Source organism: Colletotrichum higginsianum, chromosome 10, assembly GCF_001672515.1.
Source record: "Colletotrichum higginsianum IMI 349063 chromosome 10, whole genome shotgun sequence".
NCBI lineage: Eukaryota > Fungi > Ascomycota > Sordariomycetes > Glomerellales > Glomerellaceae > Colletotrichum > Colletotrichum higginsianum.
The window spans coordinates 2,985,922-3,003,369 of record NC_030962.1 but is presented as its reverse complement, the minus strand read 5'-3'; the positions used below and the strand labels follow the sequence as shown (position 1 = coordinate 3,003,369).

Genomic DNA, 17,448 nt, shown 5'->3' with positions numbered 1-17,448 from the left:
CACGTCTCGAATTTGGGCCAAAGCCTTTTTACTGAAGCCTTGTCGAGATGTCATTCATTGACGCCGCTTGTTTGGACATGCCAGCCAGCAGCAGAGCCAAGTCGCGGCCTGCCATGGCGAATCTGTCGGTCATCGTTAACATTAAGCAAAACGTATCATGGGAAGTCTTGATTACCGAACAGGAGAGTGTCGCTTCGCAAATTCTTCAAGCAGGTCTGGCCTCGGTTCCAACCCCCCAAGTCCGACATACACCCTGCGGCCATCTACGCTCGCCTTCTCCGCCGCGCCTGCAATCTTGGCCACGGTCGAATGGAACAGCTCCGAGTCGTATTGGCCGGGAATACCTAGTCTAATTTCACTATGAGTCAAGTCTCAAGCATGCGATGGGAGCAGAACATACTCCATGCAAAGGTCTGCACATCCGATGAAGAGTGCGTCGATGCCGGGTACCGCGGTGATTGCCCTAGGAGACATTTATCAGCATTGATTTACGCGGGGGCTACCTGCTGCCTCCTCGTAAAGGATGATACACATACTCTACGTTCTCAACGCCCTCTTTGGTTTCGATCATTGGCATGATCAGCACCTCATCGTTGACGACCTCGGCGATGGCCGCGTAGGATAGCTGGGTGGTGTACTGGGTCATTGCGGTGACCATTGTGACCGAGCGGTGACCCTAGGTGACGGGTTTTGGTATAAGTCTTGCCCGAGAGGGAAACGGACTACTTTTCGAGGATGGAAGAAAACCGAACTCACCAGTGGAGGAAACTTTGACGCATCGACGCACATCTTTGCCTGTTCCACGTTGTTGACGTGCGGGACGATGACGGCCTGGGCGCCGGAGTCGAGGCAGCGCGAGATCCATTCTTGGGAGCACGTTGGGACGACCACCGTCGGGGTGATTCTGGTCGGGGGGGGGAAAGAAGCGCAAACGTCAGCCAACTAATCTCTTGGATTGTGTTTTCCATCCGGTCTGCGCTGAAGCTCGAGGCTGAATTCGGGTTGGGGAAAAAGTAACAGGCTGCTGCTCTCACCCCACGTTCAGACACGACACGGCAATGTCCTTCATCGTCTCCATGCTCATGGCCATGTGCTCGAGGTTCATGAGCACGGCGGAGTACCCCGCGCGCTTGGCGACGAGGGGCATCTCGGTGGAGAAGGCGACGCGCAGGCCAAAGGAGTGGGCGAGGCGGTTTTGGAGCATGAGGCTCTTGACGAGGTTCGGGCGGACCGTCTCGCGGGCCAGGACGAGCTGGTCTGGGGGGATTGTCGAAGACATCTTTTCCTTGGCGATGCTGAGGGCGTCACTATGGCTGTGTTCTGAGTGCTTGCTGGCTGTTTGAACGGAAACGAATGAGGGAAAATCACAAGGAATTGTCCGAGAAGTACGGAGGGATGGCAGATGATCGTCTCGCTGTAGGCCGTTTTAGATAGGACAAGCTGGAGTGAATTGGCAACCCGACGTCGGCACCGCGAAGACCACTGGATGTCGGCCGCGCCGGTCGACCGGGGGGTGCTTATCCGGGAACCAGGGGGGGCATTTAATGATAAGAATGCGGGGAAAGCTATCGAGGGAGAACAAGGAGAGGCGTCGGGCGACGCCCGACGAGGGAGCGGCGCGTGGTGTTTCTGATACACAGCTTATCTTCGGGCAGGATGCCAGAAAAATGGAGAGATCCACAAGGTGTGCTAAGGTCTTGAATTGCGTTCTTGATCTGCTGATACTGTTGATACCATGCGGGTGAGTGTGAGACGCCACATGGAGTATGGTTGGCCAGGGGTTGGTTGCGTGGTTGGCTGCTTATCATAACCCGCGGTTGAGGGGGAAGGACGACAAAACTTACATTATGGAGTGCGAGTAATCGTTCCAGTTGTTACTCGGTGTCGAAACTCGCAGCGGCTCTTGGTTGTTCTGTGAAAGCCTCTCTTCTGAAGACTTTGTTGTCATCTTCGTTGTCCAGTTCTCGCACCTAGCTCGCTCAACCATGGACACCAAAAAGAGCCACGAGGTCAAGTCGGCCGCGTCTCCCGCTGCTTCTGACGTCGGCGTCGGCACCCACGAGCAGCACAATGTTTCCCTGGGAAAGAAGATTCTATACCACCTGTGGGATTCGGACCAGCATCTGAAGAGCCCGCAGGAGAGGGCTCTGGTGAGGAAGTTGGATTTCGGTATTCTCATCTGTGCGACGCTGGGATGGGTAAGTGACCCTTCTGCCTTCATGAGCTGGCCTGACTTGCTGATTGATGGGTCTGCTAGTGGATGAAATACATTGACCAGAGCAACATTACCAATGCCTGTGAGTCTCTCTCCGCAAGACCAGAAGGGTTCGGAGAGGATGGTACACTGACGGGAGTACGACAGATGTCAGCGGTATGAAGGAGGATTTGAATATAAAGGGAAACGAGTACACGTACATGCTGAGTAAGTGCAAAAATACAGTCTTAAAGATAAGTCACGCTCTAACAACGTTCTGATGTGTAGTGTGCTACACCATCGCGTTCGCCATCATGCAAATTCCAGCAAACATGATTGCCCTCAAAGTCCGGCCCCGGGTCTGCCTCGTGGTCTGCGAGCTAGGCTGGACAGCTTTTACGTAAGAAAACACCCTTAATCACTGCTGTTGGCTAAGAAGCCTAGCTAAAATAAGACGACAGATTCGCACAGGCTGCGGCCCAAACAAGCAACCAAATGTACGCTTTCCGGTTCATGGTCGGGCTTTTCGAGAGTCCCTTCTCCCCCATCATAATCTTCCTGCTTGGGTCGTGGTACACGAAGACGGAGCTTGCAAAGTAAGTCCACAGCCCTGTGGCCCGCATCACAAGCCATCATGCTGACTCTACCCCAAGGCGTGTGGCCGTATGGCACGTCACGGGCTTCTTCGGTCAAGCAACTTCCGGCTTCCTCCAAGCTGGCATCCACAAGGGCCTGGACGGACACCTCGGGATGGCGGGATGGCGCTGGATGTACATCATCTGCGGGTGCATGAGCCTGCCGATCGCGCTGTCCGTCTGGTTCCTCCTGCCGGACTACCCGCAGAATACGACGGCGTGGTACCTCACCGAGGAGGACAAGCAGCTTGCGATGCAGCGGTCGGCGAAGCTGGGCCGAGTTGAGATCACGGGCGTCATGGACTTGAAGCTCGTCAAGAGGATGTTTGGGAGCTGGAGGTGGTGGGCGCTCTGTATGATGTACATCTTTGTGAGTCTTCCCTCCGTTCTTATTCCTGCGTTGAATCAATCCAATGTGACGGGAAGAAGCTGACTGTTGCTTTGGGTAGTATGGAAACTCGTGCCAGGCGAACAACTACTTTGCCATCTACCTACGTATGTTTAGTCTTTTGGACGGCAGGCAAGGAGTCCAGCTAACGGATGGGTAGGTGAGAACGGATACAGCGTCACCCAGCGCAATATCATCCCGGCCTGCGCCAACCTTGTCACGATGGTGACCGACTTTTCATGGGGTTTCCTTTCGGATTTGACAGGGAACCGACCACTTTGGATGGTTGGCCCGCTGGTAGGAAACAATTCTCCCTCTTCTAATTACAAGAAAGAAGGTTGCTGACAATACCGCACAGCTGGGCACCACCGTCGTCGGCTCCTCCATCCTCACCGCCTACCCCGACTCTGACGGTGCACGAGTTGCGGGTTTCTTCTTGGTTGCCTGTGGCTATGTGACTGCCGTCGCCTGGGTGAGTCGTCCCTCGAGCCGATGGAGGGATCTATGTGGGACTGACCGAGAAAACAGACCTGGGCCAACGAGGTCAACAACGGCAATGCCGAGGAGAGAGCCTTGACAATTTCCAGCATGAACGGGCTATTCTACGCCACGAGTGAGCTACCCGTGATATGACCTACAGACTTTGCGACTAACTGGTGGTATAACAGACTCCTTCTTGCCGATCCTCATCTTCCCGCAGACCATGGCTCCCAAGTTCGAGCGAGGATTCCCTTCGGTCCTAGCATTTGCACTCGCAGCGGTAGTTCTCGTTCGTACGTCACCAATACTTCCCGTGCAGAATTAGATAGGGTTTGCTAACAAGACACTTAAATGGCAGTTGTCGCGGACTTTTTGCACAAACGCCAGCTCCGGCAGGAGGCTGTGGCAGCTGCGAATCAGCCTGCTTCCGAGGCTGAGGTCACTGACCCTGTGAGTTCCATGGAGAAGGAGACTGAGAACAAGTTGGTGGGAGCTGTGGAGCCTGTTCGCAGCTCTGCCGCCATTATTTGAGGTCGGAAGAGAAACAGGGGGCTGTGGTTGAGGGTTGTGTCAGTTGCTGTAGAAGAAGCGGGACAGCTATCAGAGGGTTTTGCTTTAGGTCGTGGCAGTTGTGACAACCTTGGAACGAGCGATTTCTTAGCAAGAACCGGAATTCTATTCCTCTTTCATAGTGTGTCTGTAATTCCTTCTTGAAACCTGCAATATTCCTAATTTGACGACTGAGAGCGATTCCTCTGTGCAACTGTTCACAGTGATAGGTACTTGACTTACTCAAGAAGAAGCGGCCGCTCCAAGGGGAGTTTGAGTGCGATGAATGTCTACGCTGTATTTGAAACCGTATTTTACAATACAGCTATCTTATTCCAATCGCTACAGGGCTACTCAAGTCCTCCCCTTTCTTGATCCTCTCCCTGATATCAATAATGGTGGCACCAAGTCTGTTAATGCCCTCTTCAATTTCCGCAACCTCGTGCCACGCCCAGCAAAGCCTGATACAACGGGAAAACCCATCCTCCCTCTCGGCCCGAGAGATGCTGCCCTCATCTCCCGTGACGGTGAACATGTGCCCAAACGCCACGCGCAGCTGTTTGTCCTTCAGCGCAATCGCGGCTACGTTCTTAGCAACGGGAAGGTCGTCTGGTAGCCTGAGGTACGTGAAGAAACCCCCGGCTGTCGCCGTAGCCGCGTCTTTGGGCTTGTTTGCCTCCACACGGACCCCGAGGGGGACCAGAACGTCTTCGACGGCGGACATGAGCGCGTAGTATCTCTCGCGGTAGGTGGGGATGAGCGTGTCTTTGATGTGGGACTGAAGCCGACCGCTTCGGAGCATCTTGTCGACAAAGGTCGAGGTGAGGTGTGAAGGAGCACCGCCTGAGCTTGAAGAGCCGCTAAGTTTTACCACGTCAGTCAAATATTGAGTGAGAAAAGAAGGTCTTTCACCCGTGACTTACACTTCACCAAGCTCCTTGGCAAAAGACGGTGTGCTCTCAGCCCATCCAACCCGGACACCCGGTCCGATGACTTTGGAGAATGATCCGTTGCTGATCGTGTTTCCAAATTGGCTGCAGCCGGGCATTTGTCGATCAATGTCGACAAGGCGAGAAGGTACAGAGCCCACAGCGTCGGCGGGAGCAGAAGGTTCTTCAGGCCAGCTCAGGAAGTCGTAGACATCGTCTGAGACAACGAGGGCGTCATACTCTCGCGCAAGGCTAACAATATCCTTCCGCACCTGCAGCGACAGGGTCCTTGCGCTGGGGTTGGAGAAAGTCGGGACGAGATAGATGATGTATTTGTACACTTTGGGGTAATTCTTGCCAGTCTTTATCGTTGGGACGTCTGGCTGACCACTGGCTTTGGCGTTTGACAATGCTTCCGCCTCTGCAGTTTCTAGCCCTCGGCGAAGAAAATCCAGATCGAGGCCCTCCTCGTCATTTTCAGGGACGCCTTTGAGCTTACCCTGGAATCCGTTATCCTCGAAGATGGGACATGCGAGGAAGTATGTCGGTTCAGCCATAAAGATCCTGCGGGTGTAGAGCGGATCGGTGAATTTCAACAGGACGTTGGCCAGGTTTCCCGAGGCGCCGTTGCTGATGCTTATTCGTTCGGAATCAGCTGTGGTCCCGTAGACCGAGGAGAGCCATTCTGCCACGCTTTTGCGGAGGGGAGGATGTCCGACGTGAGGACCGTAGACGAGGGCGGCGGCTGTCTCGGCGTCTGAAGTGAGAACCTGAGCGGCGCCCTCAAGCAGACCGCTCGCGGCGAAGAGGCGAGGTGACGGCCATCCCAGCTGGAGATTGATGAGGGACGTCGGTTTGACGGCAGTGTCATTGGCGATGTTACTGCCCATGTTGGTAGACCTTGATAATTAGGCAGATGCAAAGCTTGGGGGAGGAAGTCGAGAAGTGATGACGCAGTCGTTGGTCAGCTGGGTATGTGACGGTCGGACGACGCGGCTTACACGGCCGGAGACTGCTGAGTTTCCCGGCCTATCCCCTCCCCCTCGTTGCCAAGAGTTTCTTATCGAGAGACGTGGGGACCTTGGGGAGCCCCCTGTACATTCGTCGGGCGATAGGCGTACAATCCGATAGGATCCCGACGCCTGACTGATAGGTTAGCCTTTGCCTATCGCCTATCACCAACATGATGATATGCACATGGACGTCGTTGTCTAAGGCTCATCAATAATAGGAAACAAGGACTGGATGATGGGACGATCTACAGGAAGCTAAACAAGTTTCCCCTGCCACTGCAGTAACATAACGTCTTGTAGGTGCTCTGGATGAATGTCACTAAATGACGATGCTTGGGCTGACATACCCATTCGCAGCCACTCCACTCATGGCTACGTCATCAAGGCTGAAGAGACTCAGAGCCGCGGTGGTTTTGGGTCCAATTGGGTCTATGGCTTTGGTTACGGATTGTTTACTTTCTCCTTCGTCTTAGGCGGTATGATACGAACTTTTGCTTCAGGCTATCTAGTGACCACTTTCGGGTGGAACACTATGACGAGTGCTTTTGCAATTGGGTTAAGCCTTTGCGGAATTTTGATAGCAGCTTATGTTAAGTAGAAGCAAATCTGCTTTCCGTTCGATGGAAGTTCTAGACTATAAGCTTCTTCAATCAATAGTTACCTTTGTGAAAAGTAGCTAGATCCACTTCAGCCTGGGGTATTGGCAGATATCTGTGGCAACATAGGATAGTCTACCTCCCACTGTGTTATATCGATAGAGTTGTGAAACCCCTGGTCAGCGGCCACCATACTCGGCGATGTCTAACTCCTCGAGTCTGCTAAAGACTAGAAGGCGTATTCCACGTTGGTGTTGGTGGCGATAATTACGATGAACAACAGGCAATTGTCCGCACAGCGCAACTTTTCCCATCTTACGTGAAGCACAGGACGAATCTAACTCGGTACAAAATTGTGGCACACACTTGACTTGTTTTCATTCGCTGCCACCCCCCAACTGACACTGCTTAGCTTAAGCATCCACTGAGATGACAGCATGCGGAAATCTTCTGGATGCTTCCTCGATCATGATGAGCAAACGTTCCTGCCCTCCCCGCTGCTGTGATCGCATTTTCAACCAGCCACCTCCAAAACAGGTATCAGACAACTTATCCTCTGGTTGCCCGCCCTACTATATAGGTGAAGACTCGCTATTTCCCAGCAAGTCGTGCCCCGCCGTGCATCTATACCTGTCCCACTCGAGATCGAGCCACTCCTGCCGTCCTAAGCTTTCGAACAGACTCATGACCTCCTCGCTGGGTCTCCAGTTGCCAACCTGCCACTGCACCACCGGTGGTGTTGGTGCCGCAGCAGCAGCAACAGCAGCATCGCCGTCCTTCATCTTCTTCTCACCACCTCGCCCAGCAATGAACTTGACACCCCATCTGTGGCCCAGTTTCATCGGTAGATCATATCCCTCAACTTCTCTGTTGTCTGAAGGGTACCACCACAGGTGTGTGAAAAGCTCTGCGTCGTCGAGGCTCGGCATATTGTCGCGAGTCAAAGACTTGGCAAACGCCGCAAGCAGGGGCTCGATCCGGTCCCTGCAGGGCTCGGTGCGGAACATGTCTAGACGGTATTCTACAAAGCACTCGGGGTCGTCGCCGTACTCACGGTCGAGTTCCATGTCCTCGTCCGGGTCGGTTTGCCGGGGGTAGTGCTCTGTGTCTGAAATCTTGTACCCTCCTTCTTCAGAGTCATGCGGATCCTCGCCACCGGGGCCGACAAAGTACCACCGCCCATCTGGACGGAGGGTATGAAACTCGAGCCGGAAACGCCGCATCTGTGACCACTGCTGGTCGGCTGGTGCCTCGGGACTGGGGAACAGGTCTGAAGTGACAACGGCACGCACGTCGAACAGGCTTAGCTGCGCACCGAGCTTGCACAGGCCGACAGACACCGGGTCTTTATCCGCCGGATGGATCAGGTTCGGCCGGGCCACGGACTGGTCGTGCTTGGGGAGCGAGAAGAATGGCCAGAAGTGCAGTGCGGCCCTGGTGAGACTGGCGGGGATCTTTTTCCCGCAGAGGTGCTTCTCCTGGTCCATGATGGCGGCGCCGAACTCGTGGCGGGCGTCTCGCAGGGGGCCCTCCCACGGCCAGGTGTAGTGCTCGCGCATCACCCTACTCGGCATGGAGGCGGGCATGGGCCGCTCCCACAGCCAGCGAGCATTCCACTCTTGCACAGCCGGCAGGTGGACGAGGCACTGCAGCGGCACGAGGGGAGACAGAGGGCGTACGTCTGTCGCGTTTTCGGCGCTGGAGCCGTACGCCCTCGACTTGATGGCCAAGCTGCTCACAAAGGGCAGATCTGGCAGTGTCTCGGGATCATGCAGCTGCAGACGGCGCGAGTGATACCTGCGATGGTGGCACCAGTCCGGCTCTGTCTCAAAGTTCTGTGGCTGGATTTCGAGCTTGATGCCGAGGCTGACTGGTGGATCCACGACCCCGTTATACACGGCGGCAATCTGCTTGTAAAGGGCACGAATGCGCACCGACATGTGGGCGCTGATGGCGATGGTCTCCTCGGCAGGTTCATAGCACTGCAGTGGCTTCTCTGTAGAGTCGTCGACGAGGAGCGGCAGCGGGAGATCATATTGGGAAACCCCGAACTTTGCATTGCGGGCAGCCTCGATACCTACCTTGACCTGTTCGAAGATCTCAGTCTCGAAATCTGGGTCGGTCTCGCGAAGCGGCATGTTGATTGATATAATGTGATTAATTAGAGTTGGAGTTAGTTAGTTGCTGCAAGAAGTCCTGCGCAGCCTCAGTGGCTGGTGTAACTGTGGCCAGTAGCTGTAGAGCGCTTACCAAAGCCCTTAGTAAGCGCTCTCCACAGCACTTATCTGCAAGCCGGCTACAGCAGCAGCAGCAATTCTCGGCTTTAGTCAAGCACTTCTCAATATAAGAGTCCCATCCCAACACTCCCGGCCTGCGACATTAGTAATATTGTTGAGAGTGGTAGCGACAGGCTACACATGTAACAAAGGAAAGGTGAACCTTTGCAGCAATTGCGCAGCCTTGTTTAGGTAATGTTAGAACATTGAGAGCGGCCAGCCAAGCCGGCCTTTAATTCCTATCTCCGAGGCCTTTCAAAGCAGCCAAGCCGGCAGCGGGGCAGTTACTCCTATGCTACCTTCAGCCTCACTCTGCCCGGGAATGGATTCATCCCGAGCCCTGAGGTCGCAGGTTCGATTTCAACAAACTTGTTAGGTTGCAACATCTTTCTTGTTGCCGCCAGAAGGCTGGCTGGCTGAACAAGCTAACAATTTCTATCTGTATAACTCCTAAGGTACCCGTCGCATGCGTTGCACCCTTTGATTAAACAACATGGATTCCTTAGTGCTACAGCCCAATATGATAAAGTGGGGTAGGGTAACAGAGTAGTAATCATTAAATCGTAGCCTTGTCAAATGTCTTTGAAATCTCAGCAGACAGCCCTTCATTCATTGAGGTCCTAGGAAGACATCTAGGATAATCACCTTCTTGAATCTTAGATGCGCAGCTGAGTTCAGCTACTCTGCAATAAGATCTAGTTAGTCCAGTGTTCTATACATTACGCTTGACCTTTATGGGCCCCGACTAACGGCCTGAGTCATCGGCGAAAAAAACACCCTTTTAACCACAAACTTACCAGCAGTTACTGTCTGCTGTAACACCTTGGTTCTATACATTACGTGGGTTGTTCTCTCTGCAATTGCTCTCCACTACACACAGCTCTGCTGCTGTAAAATAATTGAATAGTAATCAGAGCCGCAGCTCCACAATAGACATCACAAGCAAGGGCTTCTTATGGAAACGCTAACGGTCGTCAGGGTACGGAGACAAAAAGGACTCCGTGATGCCGTCTTGTATGTGGGTTGCTAGAAAGGTTTGTTCTTACCAAGGCCTACCTAGGCACCTAGCGAATCAAGATTGCTCCACGCTTAACCAGGTAAATGGCAACGGCGTGATGACGGCCTCCGTCCCTTGAGTGCGAGAATCTGACGTATATAAGCTGCCATGCCTCAATTCCCTGATTAATCACAAGACGCAGTTGTCTTCCCTCAACAAACACGCTAGTCATTTACGAACTCCAACTAGGGCATCACCAGTACGCCAGCCACCATGAGCGCCTCACTTTTCAGGGGCACCATCTCGCCCTCTGCCTGTTCCGCAGACACCTTTTCTTATCCCATTATCCCAGGAGTCAGATTCCTGTCGCTGGAAGCCAATTTTGTGGAAAACCTTACTTCCAACGTCTTTTATTATCCCAACCATGGCCCTCTTAACGTTACGAGCGCCAGGTTTTGCAACGTTTCGACTACGTATACTCATCCTGGCGGAAACGACTCGATCAATGTCCAGGTCTGGCTCCCAACAGACACTTGGAATGGGCGTTTACAAGGCATCGGGGGTGGTGGATGGTCGGCCGGCCTGCCTTACCAAGCTACTCTTGGTATGACCGCTGCTGTTGGCGAGGGATATGCTACGTTCGGGACTGATGCCGGGCTGGACACTCCAGACAACGGCGTTACCCCCGAGAGGTGGGCTTGGGGGGCTGGAGGAGAGCCGAACATGCGCCTCCTGGAAAATCTGGCATCCGCTTCCCTCTATGAAGGCGCCGTCGTCGCCAAAAACTTCACGGCCGCCTTCTACGCCGAGCCTGCGAAGTATTCCTACTTCTCTGGCTGCTCCCAGGGCGGCCGACAAGGCATGGCGCTCGCCCAACGGTACCCGGACCTCTTTGACGGCATTGCAGCCGCCGCACCAGCAATCAATTGGAACTCTCTCTTCGTCGGGGGTACCTATGCCAACTTCCTCATGAACCTTTATGGGATGTATCCACCGTCATGCGAAGTCGAAGCTCTGACTGCAGCCGCCATTGAAGCTTGCGACGGACTTGATGGCGTTGTGGATGGTATCCTTTCCGACCCCGGAGCCTGCGACTTTGATCCGGTGAACCTCGTCGGGACTACCATCAAGTGTGCTGCCGGCCCGCAGGCAAACGGAAGTGGCAATGGTTCCACCACTGAGCGCAAGATCTCCCTGGGAGCGGCGACGATAGTGCAAAAGACGGTAAGTCTTTGCCAACATTCATCGCCCTATCTTTTTGCTTACACTCGCGGCCCGTAGTGGGACGGCCCTCGACGCGCAAACAATTCGCGCATGTGGTACGGTCCTGGCCAAGAGGCCACCCTTGTTGGCGGCATCTATCCCAACGTTGGTGGGAGTCTCGCGCCGATCGGCACCAACTGCAGCGCCAACAGTACCTGCACATTGGACCCCCTCGTCTTGTTCCAGGAATGGATCAGATTCTACGTATTGAAAAACCCCACTGCCGACACGAGCAAGCTATCGCTGGAAGAGTTTGAGGAGATCTTTGATTCTTCTGCCCGAGAATACAGGTCCATGATCGACACGAGCAATCCTGACCTATCGGCGTTCCGCCAGGCTGGAGGAAAGTTGATTACATACCACGGAACAGTACGTCCAGCGTCCATGAGACCCCCCTTTTCTGCGAAGCAACGTATCGGCCAAACGACTGACCCTGATTCAGGCCGACGAACTCATTCCTTTCCGTGGGAGTGTGGACTACTACCAACGCGTCACGAAACTCGACCCGAATGTACACGACTTCTACCGTCTCTTCCTCGCTCCAGGTCTGTACCACTGCATCGGTGGCCCCGGCCCTTACCCGGACACCACCTTTGACTCGCTGGTCCAGTGGGTGGAGAACGGCGTGGCGCCTGATTCTCTCCTCGCCACGAGTGTTGGCACGGACCCTATCATTCAACGTCCTCTTTGCCCTTATCCTCAGAAGCAAAAGTTTTTGAAAACCCTGAATGGGACAGAAAACTTCATCTGCGAGTGAGCGTCTAGCCATGAATGTCACCATAGCCTAGGAGCTGGCTACCAAGCCTGCACAGTGTCCTATATCTTTGCAAAAAACGTCGTTGGCAGCATGTACTAGACTAGATTGCATATAGTTGCGCGTGTTTCGATAATTTAGGTTATTGCTGATAAGTTCAACAACACTTGGCGTATTAATTATTTCTATTCCCCTCACCGCTCTTATAAAAATGTCGTAAAACAACTCAAGTTGTTGTTATGACTTTGGATTTACTTAGTTCTGGTCTATTACTAATTCAAGTAATAGAATTATTTAGAGAACAGTAGCAATAAGATACGTAACTTACATTATAATAGAAATACCTTTGTTGTGTTTGATACCGAGTTTGTTAGACTTGTTTTTTAAGGCATTAGAGCATATCGTTAGACCTATCTATCTTCGTTTGTATTAAACAGCATAAAGCATTGTTACTATAGAGTTCTAGCATGGTTTGTAGCGGTGATGGCGTTGGCGTTGACAGGCTTATAGCGCTTTGCCTTGCGCAGGCTGGAGATAGCCTTAAGGCTGTCAGTAAAGCAGCACACAATTAGGCCTAGCATAAGGGAACTTGACGGCAGCCTGAGCGTTAAAAGCTCGGGCAGTTTTGTGCGAGTTTGCCTTGGCTATGGCTAAGTCGCGGGCGAAGGTGTGCAGGCGATAGAGGGTGAGCCGGTCTCAGGGGACAGCACCCGGGAGAAAAGCGGGTCAATCGAGGACGTGATGTCGCCGATCGGAGTGGGTCCCGGCCCAGAGTAGACAAGTTGGCGGTGACCCACTACTGCAGGTCCAACTTGTCGCAGGTCTCGCAGAAGCCCGTCTTAGACACGAAAATCTCACTAAATCTCCTGCTGAGTTAGCTGAGGAGGTGTGGGAGGCCGAAGGGCGTCGCATAATCAAGTTGCTGATGGCGGTCTGGGTATCTGCGGACGCAGAGGACATGTTGCAGAGAGAAATAGCTCTAGTGTTGGTGTGTTAGTTGGTCTTTTCTAGCAGGATAGACATGTTTTGCTGACTTTTAGATTGCATTTGGGCTCAGAATAATACGCAGCAGTAGTGCGTGGACCCAGAAAACCAGCATGCCTCATGCAATCTGCCCCACTCAGGGTTGATGAACGTATCCCAGGACGACCACGTGGTGTCGTAGGGTTTCAGCAATTATGACAGTGAATGCGGCTTGGCAGGTACTGAAGAGGCAGGCGAAGATGGTCTAGATTTCTTATCGGGGGAGCTAACCTTGAGTTGAGGTGACGAGGAATGCATGACTACTAGTGCTGGTAGTGGTAAGGAAAATGGTGATGGTGTGTCAGTGCAAAACATGCGGTCACAGTAGCTTCAACAGACGACGGTCGTAACCCACAGACAAAACGATCCGCGCATTCGACGGGGGTTTTTATTTCCTTTTTAGGAGGCTCTTATTAACATGCTTCTTCTTCGGGCACAGATCAGATAACATCAGCATTTGTTTCTTCTATGTCAGCTTCATCACACCCATTCAGTGAGACACGTTTGCGATAACTTTAGAGAATAGACAACACAGACTGACAAATTAGTGCACAATAAGTTCTTAATTAAAATCCTCTCTTCCTCGCCTACAATAATGCAATCCCTTATGCACGCATTTATACGTAGTAGGACTAGGAATCTAGGAACAAAAAAAAGATACAACGACTAAAAATGTATCGTACAACATACAACACCAGGTATTCGCTGGTCGTCACCGACCCAACTACTAATCCGGCCCTCATTGGCTTATCTATGGGAGAGCGGACGGGATCCCGAGTTTTCCAATGGGTATGGTCGTATGTGTCAGTATACGCATCATTTGCTGGCTATGAAGACCAGATTGAAAGACATCACCAATCTAGGGCTTCACTTAAAGACGTTGACTTGCTCTCCAAAGTATGTTTTTACAGCATCTAATTCACTTAGGCTAGGTGCTTAGCGTAATAACTCTATATTATATGGAAATACATACTTGCTTATTGTTAAAGGAGAGAGGATCGCTTTAGCTACCTTAGACGAGAAACATAACTGAGAATGGGATGAAGTACATGTACACAATGGCCTTAAATCCAAACAAAGAGCCTAATGCAAGGTGTTTTACTGGTGCAAACTAAGAACGCGCACTCAGTGGCCCTTGCACTGGCACATACGTCACCTTAATAGTGCCTATCAACCTGACTGGAATCACCAACACAAGAAAACTGTCTATTAAGAACAGGTCGACGACACCATGCAAGCGACTTCGCCACAACAAACATTCAGACTTCAGCACCTGCAAGACATTGCTGACCCCCAACGTCTAGTTGTTCAATTTCACGTCGGCAAAGATGTACCACGCAGTCAATCATAGGCAAAGGCAGGCAAACTTCACCAACAGCGCTGCACCACTCGCCGCCGGCTCCCACATGAGTATCCCCCCTCCTCCGCGTCCATGCAACAGTTATACACAAAGATGTGCCTGGCTTTACTTTCCTTCGAACTTCTCTTGACCCAGCGATCTCGCAGCCATTCACCACCGAAAGCTACTGACATACACTGTAGTCCGGCTGGAGGTACCCTTCCACTAAACGAACAAGCGCGTCGGATAAGTCCTACGTTGAACGAATCCAACATCAACACCCTTCAAACCTGCAAAAGCCAACCAGACCCACGTTAGCCGCGCACCCCAAGGCGACGCAGCTGGTCGAAATCTCAGACATAGTCAACAATTCGCCGTTGCAGCTGGCGGTATGGCAGCCAAGCCTTCCTCTCGGCCCTGCATCATTCCACTCCTCCCCAGCAGGAAGCACCCGAAACCCGTACATACTCCCTTCCCATCGTCCGATCATCCTCGACGTCAACCTTTTATCATTCTACTTACCGTCTTCCTCCTTTTCATTCACTACCCTCGCTCTTACCAATTTCACCATTACCATTGTAATAATAGCGCAAAAGTAGACCTACAATTGCAGTGTGGCAATCGTGGCTTATGAAGGGCGATTTACCTATCACAACAACCATCGTTATCACCAACACATTTATTATCGCCTGCAACGCCAAGTGCTACGCTTCCGCAGTTGACGCGCTGGATCAGATATTCACCTTCCGGTATGTTATCCCTCAGCCCCTCTTGCAAACCCGTTCTTGAAGCCTAGATGCTTATTGACGATCCGAGTCTGTTTACAACAGCAACCTTGCCACGAAATCAGCCTCAGTATGCCCACGAAAATCGCAGCGATCCCTCTAGTCCTACCGTTAGTCATGTCTTTAGCCCATCTCTTCCCTTTTATCGTTCTGTTCTTTGTTGATACGACCTTTACTCTACTGACGCGTCTGCTGCAACAGGCAAGTTCAGAATTACAAGATCGCCACAAATGTCCTCGTCAAGGAAATCCAAGACGCCCATACACCTGGCGGCACGTCACCTCTTCAACCCCTTTCCCTCTACTGCTGGACGCTAAACCACGATGAGAAGACGTTCTTATCGAGATCGCGACTCATAGATTTTTTGTTGATATACTAGCGCAACGAAGTACGATTTGAGCCACTCGGTGTGGTCGGGGCCTTGGTGAGCTGAAACCTGCTGGTTCCATAACCTCATAGGGCTCGTTGTCGCTCTGAAGCTCTCAGTACTTCACCACCATCGCGAGAGAGGGTCTTGTTGCCTATGGACTTGATACCGCCTTAACTCAGACGGTGGTAAACTGAGCACAAACAGCAAGCCACATCACTTGTAACCCCAATATCTTTCAATTGATCTTCATCAGGCCCGGTCTTGTGTGCTTTGAGGTCAACACGTTGACCACTACATCACTGACCCCTCTCATCGCTGAGCTTCACTGGACCTTTAGCTGGTTGTCGCGCGATGTACTGGAGTTAAACACACTTGCGGTGCAATGCACCCCCTCGAACTTCTTGACCTCTGACTGTGGTCCTTTAACAGTTTCTTCCTTACGCTCTGGTCTAGTCTGCACCAGAACCTCTATAAGCCCACGATGCGTCCTTTCGCCGGAGGCGAGGTCCTGCGCGACGCCCAGGACGTACTAAAACGAGACCCTACAGTTGTTGACTCGTTTAACCTAACAAAACCGTTCGATGCAGGCCCTTCTGAGCGACTGCGACCATGTATCCATCAAAGATTCTCTTCCCGCCGGGCTCTTCATCTGATGATCGGTATCGTGGTATTGGAGTTTGTGTTATTACCTACTTATGCTTGTATTTTAATGACTTAATCTTTCCATCGTCGATGATGGCACAGACAAATATTGGGAACGGGACTGCTGCTGCACATACAGAGTATTCCGAAAACCCAGCCGTTCCAGTTTCTGAATCTGTGGTCTGGAGATGTCACGGTATACCGATTCGAGAGGAACGTATCGGTCCAGCAGGCGGTGCTACCATGATCAAGCTAGTCTTGGCCTCCTCGGGTCGAGTGGCTTTATTGAAAGGTAGAGAGGCAAGTCAATACAGCATGTCAAGTCTCAGTCAATCATTGGCAGGATTACATTAAGGCTAACAGCTTACAGCATTATGGCATGGCCAACTGAGCAGCGTGATGGTGCAAATCAGGGAAGCCTCTTCTCTTGCTCTCAGAACATCTGAGCAGAATCATCACGCTAAGGAGCACATGCGAGTTGTGAGCATCTGACGAACTCAAGTGCTGAAACGAGCAGGCTTAAAAGGGTAAAAGCGAATGACATCCTGAATCAGGGTAGATACCTAGCAGGCAATGGATCAAATCCAAGGTACATGCCGTACCGGTAGAGCTCTTCTTTGGGCAAAGCCATTCATCGTGCGGCAGAATGTCACTTAGTCAATCATTGACGTTGGGCAGCTGCAGCGGTCTGTCTGCCTGCCACCCGCTGCTCCCACCCCCCTCCTTGTGTCAAACGGTATCCAGCTCACACTACATTTCAAGCTCATATCTAGGTACTTTCTTGACAAAAAGGGGCCTCCTTCACTTAGGAAGTTACGAATCGTCATCATTTTACTCCGTTGCCTCCGCTCTCAACTCCTTCCAGTGCGTCCAAGGCTGCCAGACACTTCCTTCCCGCCTTTTCTCGCCTGTTCCTTTCATCTTTTAAGCATCTTCCCTCTTACCTCTTTCCCTTGCTCTCTCTTTCTCTTACCTTTCACCTACATAGTGTGGTGAGTCGGCATCGAAAACCACACTGCCCACCTCAACCTACACAACGACACACCTCGAATCTACCCTGCAGGACCTCTTCGGCGTCGACATCGACTTTAAACTCAGCCTCTCGAGATCAATCCTCGCTCGTTCCATCTCCTTCTCCATCACCTCTTCATCATTTAATTCACATCCATTCACATTCATTGAACGCTTTCGACCTTTGGGTTTCGGCAAACCGAT

The 17,448-nt window shown here is 52.1% G+C and overlaps 6 protein-coding genes across 6 annotated transcripts; 3 read left to right on the top strand and 3 right to left on the bottom strand.

The window, feature by feature from the left end:
• Window positions 1-28: 28 nt before the first annotated feature.
• CH63R_14363 (HpcH/HpaI aldolase) lies at window positions 29-1,279 on the bottom strand (the record flags this gene model as incomplete). The annotated part of the gene is made up of 6 exons (XM_018309337.1): window positions 29-122; window positions 176-349; window positions 401-463; window positions 537-676; window positions 757-904; window positions 1,035-1,279. The coding sequence occupies 6 exons, from the start codon at window positions 1,277-1,279 to the stop codon at window positions 29-31; spliced, it is 864 nt and encodes a 287-aa protein (XP_018151655.1).
• A 706-nt stretch (window positions 1,280-1,985) lies between these two features.
• CH63R_14362 (Pantothenate transporter liz1) lies at window positions 1,986-4,228 on the top strand (the record flags this gene model as incomplete). The annotated part of the gene is made up of 12 exons (XM_018309336.1): window positions 1,986-2,198; window positions 2,258-2,297; window positions 2,363-2,422; window positions 2,483-2,594; window positions 2,656-2,790; window positions 2,848-3,199; window positions 3,279-3,324; window positions 3,378-3,514; window positions 3,576-3,689; window positions 3,746-3,830; window positions 3,886-3,990; window positions 4,056-4,228. 12 exons carry the CDS (start codon window positions 1,986-1,988, stop codon window positions 4,226-4,228), a joined length of 1,572 nt encoding a protein of 523 aa, XP_018151654.1.
• A 343-nt stretch (window positions 4,229-4,571) lies between these two features.
• Window positions 4,572-6,065, bottom strand: CH63R_14361 (Aminotransferase; the record flags this gene model as incomplete). The annotated part of the gene is made up of 2 exons (XM_018309335.1): window positions 4,572-5,106; window positions 5,170-6,065. 2 exons carry the CDS (start codon window positions 6,063-6,065, stop codon window positions 4,572-4,574), a joined length of 1,431 nt encoding a protein of 476 aa, XP_018151653.1.
• A 1,291-nt stretch (window positions 6,066-7,356) lies between these two features.
• On the bottom strand, window positions 7,357-8,724 carry CH63R_14360 (uncharacterized protein; the record flags this gene model as incomplete). The annotated part of the gene is made up of 1 exon (XM_018309334.1): window positions 7,357-8,724. One exon carries the CDS (start codon window positions 8,722-8,724, stop codon window positions 7,357-7,359), a length of 1,368 nt encoding a protein of 455 aa, XP_018151652.1.
• A 1,606-nt stretch (window positions 8,725-10,330) lies between these two features.
• CH63R_14359 (Carboxylic ester hydrolase) lies at window positions 10,331-12,077 on the top strand (the record flags this gene model as incomplete). The annotated part of the gene is made up of 3 exons (XM_018309333.1): window positions 10,331-11,281; window positions 11,339-11,689; window positions 11,763-12,077. 3 exons carry the CDS (start codon window positions 10,331-10,333, stop codon window positions 12,075-12,077), a joined length of 1,617 nt encoding a protein of 538 aa, XP_018151651.1.
• A 4,344-nt stretch (window positions 12,078-16,421) lies between these two features.
• Window positions 16,422-16,679, top strand: CH63R_14358 (uncharacterized protein; the record flags this gene model as incomplete). Its single annotated transcript, XM_018309332.1, has 2 exons — window positions 16,422-16,525; window positions 16,604-16,679. The coding sequence occupies 2 exons, from the start codon at window positions 16,422-16,424 to the stop codon at window positions 16,677-16,679; spliced, it is 180 nt and encodes a 59-aa protein (XP_018151650.1).
• Window positions 16,680-17,448: the final 769 nt, after the last annotated feature.